Genomic DNA, 4,706 nt, shown 5'->3' with positions numbered 1-4,706 from the left:
GATTTCCACCTTTACATATTTCCACATTACCTGAAATTCTTTTTAAGTTTCAGCATAAGTTCTTTAAAAAGTACAAGCAAAAATAGCAAGAGCCCTGTCATCACCACCCGACTCCTGAGGCCCAGGGGTCCCCACCAGCCGAGCAGACATAGGCTGTGTGCCACCCAGGGGCCCTCTCCAGGTCCTCGGCCACCTGAGAGGTGGAGGCAAGCCCATTCGATGGATGATGGGCCTGAAACTTAGACGGGAACGGAGGAGGGCCACGGCCACACTGCTGGCTAGCCGATCCCCTCCCAAGGAGAGCAGACCCAGTAAGCACATCACTGCACACCAACGATCCAATCTGTGAGTCCAGTGATTGGGAAACCGTTGCCTGGGACCTGGCAACGCTTCCCTTGCGGCCACACCAACTGAAGCGAGGGGCCCCAAGTCAGCTCCAAGGAGCTGCAGAATCCTAGCAGCTGTGTTTCCTAGAACAGCCCCAGGGGATCTGCCCCACCACCCCAACATCCCTCCATCTCAGGCCACCAGTACCAGACCTGGCGCAGGAACTGAGGGCACCTGTGTGCTGCCTTCCCTGTTAAGGCAGGGAGCTAACAGTTCCAGTGAATCAGAATTGGGCAAAACGGCTCAATCACCCAATTACTGTTAGCCCCAAACCTTTAATAACTAGTAAATTTTCTGTGTAAATTAAGTTTGTTTTTACCCCTTCTCTGACCTTTTCCTAGAATCCTAGCAGATAGCACACATTTTGCTAGACTTTGACATACTCGGGTCCCTGTTCTAGAAACCCCCAGTCAAGCGCTCCAGGAACAGAACAGTGTGGACAGCAGGTAGGGATGCAGGGCTGGAGGGCTAGGGAGTGGGGTTTTTTGGGGGCGTCATCATAGTCTGCAGCCTGGTGAGCTTCCAAAACTGCAAACGCCCCTACTTTACTAAGTACAAAACACATTCCAGAATGAAGTGAAATGACCTCTGGATTACTGACCAGTGTGGCTCTCTGGGCCGCCTTCCCCCCACTTGCTCCTGGACAACTGAAAACTAGTTGCTTTCCTGGGAGAGGTTTCCGGGAGTCAGCGCTAGAGCAGTGAGGTGGCAGAAAGGCCAGCGGGCCTGGCGGTGAAGTTTTTGTTTTGTTTTGGTTCTGCCCATCTCAGCAGGGACTTGGGAAGTCACTCCAGGTTCGGTTTCTTCACCTTCGAGCTGAGGGATACATTGAGATTAACCTTCTCTCACACAGTCGTGGGTACTGATGGCAAAAGCCCTGGAAACGCGAAACAGATTTGAGTTGATCTGAGGTAGAAACTGTCTTTATGTTAAATGTGTTACATGTTGCTCAGGAGTTCAAATACACACCAAGAAGGCTGGTCCTAGTGACAATCGGCAAGAGACATTCAGGAGCCGCGGAGCACTGGAGAGGAGGAGACAGGCACTGGCACACGCCTTCCACCTGCGTGCCTGTTGAGTGCTGGGGAGTACACGCAGCAAGCACAGAGTGCAGTGGAAACTGGGTAGATTTCTTGGGATCTAATATTAAAAACGTTTATTTAGGAGAACAGACTACTCTGGGAAGATGAGTGTATGCACTAACAGGGGTTTAGGATGCTATGACGACATACTGCAGAATATACTGGAAGGCCAATGAGGTCCCAAGAAAAGGATCCAATGGGGGAAAAAAACTGTTGAGAGCGATGGTGAAACCAGTGCCTGGACCAGGTCAGCAACCTGAACAGCCAAAAACTAAAAGAGACCGTGCCCAGTCCTGGGGCCAAGGAGGCCGCCAGGTAAGGTGGTCTGTCCCAGTGACTCCTGAGACCAGACAGTGGCTGTGCGAGGGACACAGCATCTTGACCTGAGGACAGTCCCTGTTCCCCTTGACCCAGAAAGACTTCATGTCATACTGCATGGGGGGATCTCACAGATGGCCCAGCAGCCTGCAGCCCCGTGGTCACCCACAGTCCCCATGCAGGCAGACCTAAGTTCCCAACCACAAGGCTAGGTTTCTTCTTTGCAAATCACTGGGAAGCCAAGTTTCGACATGTTATCCACCCAAAGTAGGAAGCAATAAAGGACAGTCCATTACAGCCAGGTGCTACATGTAGCTCTGCTCAGAAATCGCCTTAACACAGGGCTTCCATGTGGAGGCGAGGGGAAGAAGCTGCGGGTTTTCCTGAGGCGCACGCTGTCCCAGGCCTTTCAAGAGGCACAGGACTGGGGACAAAGGCCCCAGGACAGTGGGTCAGAATTTCTGGGTCAGGGGTGCTGGCATGTGCACACAAGCACAGTGAAAGCCTGCTGGAAAGAAGCTACGGGCACCCCGTGCCGCGTCTGGAAGGCCACCCCACCTTAGCACAACTGCAGCTTCGAGGTTCTAGACTATTCCTCTGGGTAGGACGCGGGGTTCAGGGCCCACTCCTGAAGATGTTGCTAAAACAAAACCCAAAGCAACTATACCTTGAGAGAACGCCTAAGAGGTCAAATATTTTATCTGGGTAAAAGGACAATGGTAAGTCATGAAACTCAAGAACACAAAACAATTTTCATGAATATATTCAACTCTAGAGGCAAGGCATTTTCCTATATAAAACATTGCAATTTTCCCACTATTCCCAAAATATCCAATAAATAACTTCAGAGTGAAGGCCCGGATGAGAATCGAGCAGCCACAGGTCCCGCAGGGGCAGCTGCAAACCCCAGCGGCAGCACCCAGGAGCACCCACACCATGGCTGGCCACACCTCTTTTCGGAGAGTGACCGCTGGGGTTCTAGGCTGGTTCCCAGAACAGCTCCAGCTGGTAAGACCAGGCGGGGAGTGAAGCCAGAGGACAACACGAGACATGGCCACAGCCAAGGTCTCCGCACAGCGCCCCATCTCCTCAACGGGCCGGAGGACGCCGCGGCCTGGCTTCAGGCTGCGAGTTCCAACTTCAGCATGGCCTTGCTCAGGCAGCACATCTTCTGCACCCATCACGCAGGGAAGAGTTCAGGGGGGCTCTCTCCGTAGCAGTACTTGGCTACGGGGTCCCTATATGTGTTCTCATGCTGCACGCTCTGTTGGCAAAAGGGAGACGAGAACACAGTGAGAGCGCGCACGTTCATGCACCTCCCTCTCCCAACAGCAGCCAGGGCCTGGCCGCGGCACACTCCTGCGGGGGCCTGGCCGCACCCACCTCCAGTGTCATGAAAGGCCCCAGGCGCATGGAGACAGGGAGGAAGCACAACACACATGCCAGCAAAGAGCATGAACGTGGCATGTAACAACCTCGCTGCGACCTGGGCAATCAAGACAACTAATTTCTCTCAAATCATTTGAAGTCAGATTAAGACCTCCCCTGCGAGGTCCAGTGTGCTACGGAAGCCTGTGGAGACGACGAGGAGCTCTTCCTGCCGCCTTCCCGGCTGTATGTACCTAAGACTTGCACGCAAGCCAAGTCACACAATGTCCCAAGCCTCATTTGGCTAAGCAAACCGGAAGTGTGATCTAAAACAGAATCATTCCTGATGGCTAACTTTTCAGCAAAGTGTTTTCACACAAGCAACTTGGGTTTTTGGCTAGTCCAGAGTTCATTAATTACTCCAAGAGCAACGCTAAACAGTTAGATTGTCAGTATTAATCCAAGTTACAGACAGACTGCCAAGTGGGACGCTGCAATCAAAGTAAACTGGCAACTGGACAATCTCTACAATAAAAAGACAGAAAGTTGAGTATCTTCACCAACCACTGGAAAGAACACCTGGATTTCATCAGCTAAAGAAAGAAAACACTGTCTTTCCCACAGCAGCTCTCAGAAGGAGAGAAACTGAATCACTGAGAGTGGCCAGCACGGATTCCTCCGTGCTCCCTTTCAAGCCCATTCGAGTGGAAAGCGCTCAGCACAAGCGCGTCAGGCGTCCGCGTATGCAGGTGCTCAGGACATAAACCTTGAAACAGCTACCGGTGATGCTGACGACACGAAGAGCAAGGCAGAGGCAGGACAAGAGGCAGAAATCTAAAGATGGACTGCAGGACCAGGCAACCAGCACAAGAGTTCCCGAGAATGAGACAAGTGAATCCCATTTCTCATCCCAGCCCAGTGCCATCATGGGGCATCATGCCCAAACTGGTCTGTGCACGGTTCAGCGTGCAGGTGCCATGGCTGCGCCCACAAGCAAAGCATGCCAACAGAAAGCTGACAACCTACAGATTTCTCTGTATTTTTAAACAGCCACCTGCCGCCTCCCCTTGAGTAAGTGGCAGAACAAACTACTACTAACTAAACAAGTGGTAGCTGGGAAGTCTCGGTCAAATTTCAAAGTGAGACTGTCTTTCAGGAACTGGATTATGAAAACACCACCCCAGCTTAAAATAAGGTAAGCTTCCACTTAAAGTCAAGTGCCAACCAGCTAGGAATATAAGCTGAGGAGGCTTTGAACAGATACACATTTTTTCAAGTTTTCTTCTAGACCCGGCTCACCCCCAAGCTACAGGTCTCACAGCTTCTGACCTGGGACGAAGTCCTGCATTTAGCTAAGCACAATTCAAAGTGGTCCTCCACTGCCATGAAGAGGTTCTGGAAGGCCACGGCTGCCCGGTTGAGGAAGCGCTCCAGGAGCAGTTGCTATGGAAACAAAAATTAGCACCTGTAATATATTGCAGACTAAGCTGGCCCAAGGTAACCTTGGCTGTTTCTCCTAACTAAGACAACGCTGACAGGGCCATGGGGATG

The 4,706-nt window shown here is 51.8% G+C and overlaps 1 protein-coding gene across 2 annotated transcripts in view; it reads right to left on the bottom strand.

The window, feature by feature from the left end:
* Positions 1 to 1,528: 1,528 nt before the first annotated feature.
* Positions 1,529 to 4,706, bottom strand: part of LOC101624363 (chromosome unknown open reading frame, human C12orf49) — a 16,739-nt gene continuing 13,561 nt past the window's right edge. For both annotated transcript variants that reach the window (XM_012730791.1, XM_004691009.2), the window contains exons 4-5: positions 4,485 to 4,598; positions 1,529 to 3,051 (exon numbers count right to left, since the gene is read on the bottom strand). In XM_012730791.1, the coding sequence (XP_012586245.1) occupies positions 2,968 to 3,051; positions 4,485 to 4,598 (198 nt within the window). In that variant the 3' untranslated portion in view covers positions 1,529 to 2,967. The remainder of the gene's footprint in view (positions 3,052 to 4,484; positions 4,599 to 4,706) is intronic.

Source organism: Condylura cristata, unplaced genomic scaffold (assembly GCF_000260355.1).
Source record: "Condylura cristata isolate star-nosed mole 26May11 unplaced genomic scaffold, ConCri1.0 scaffold00029, whole genome shotgun sequence".
In the NCBI taxonomy this organism is placed as follows: domain Eukaryota; kingdom Metazoa; phylum Chordata; class Mammalia; order Eulipotyphla; family Talpidae; genus Condylura; species Condylura cristata.
The sequence above is the reverse complement of the archived record's forward strand: the minus strand, read 5'-3'. Positions and strand labels throughout refer to the sequence as shown.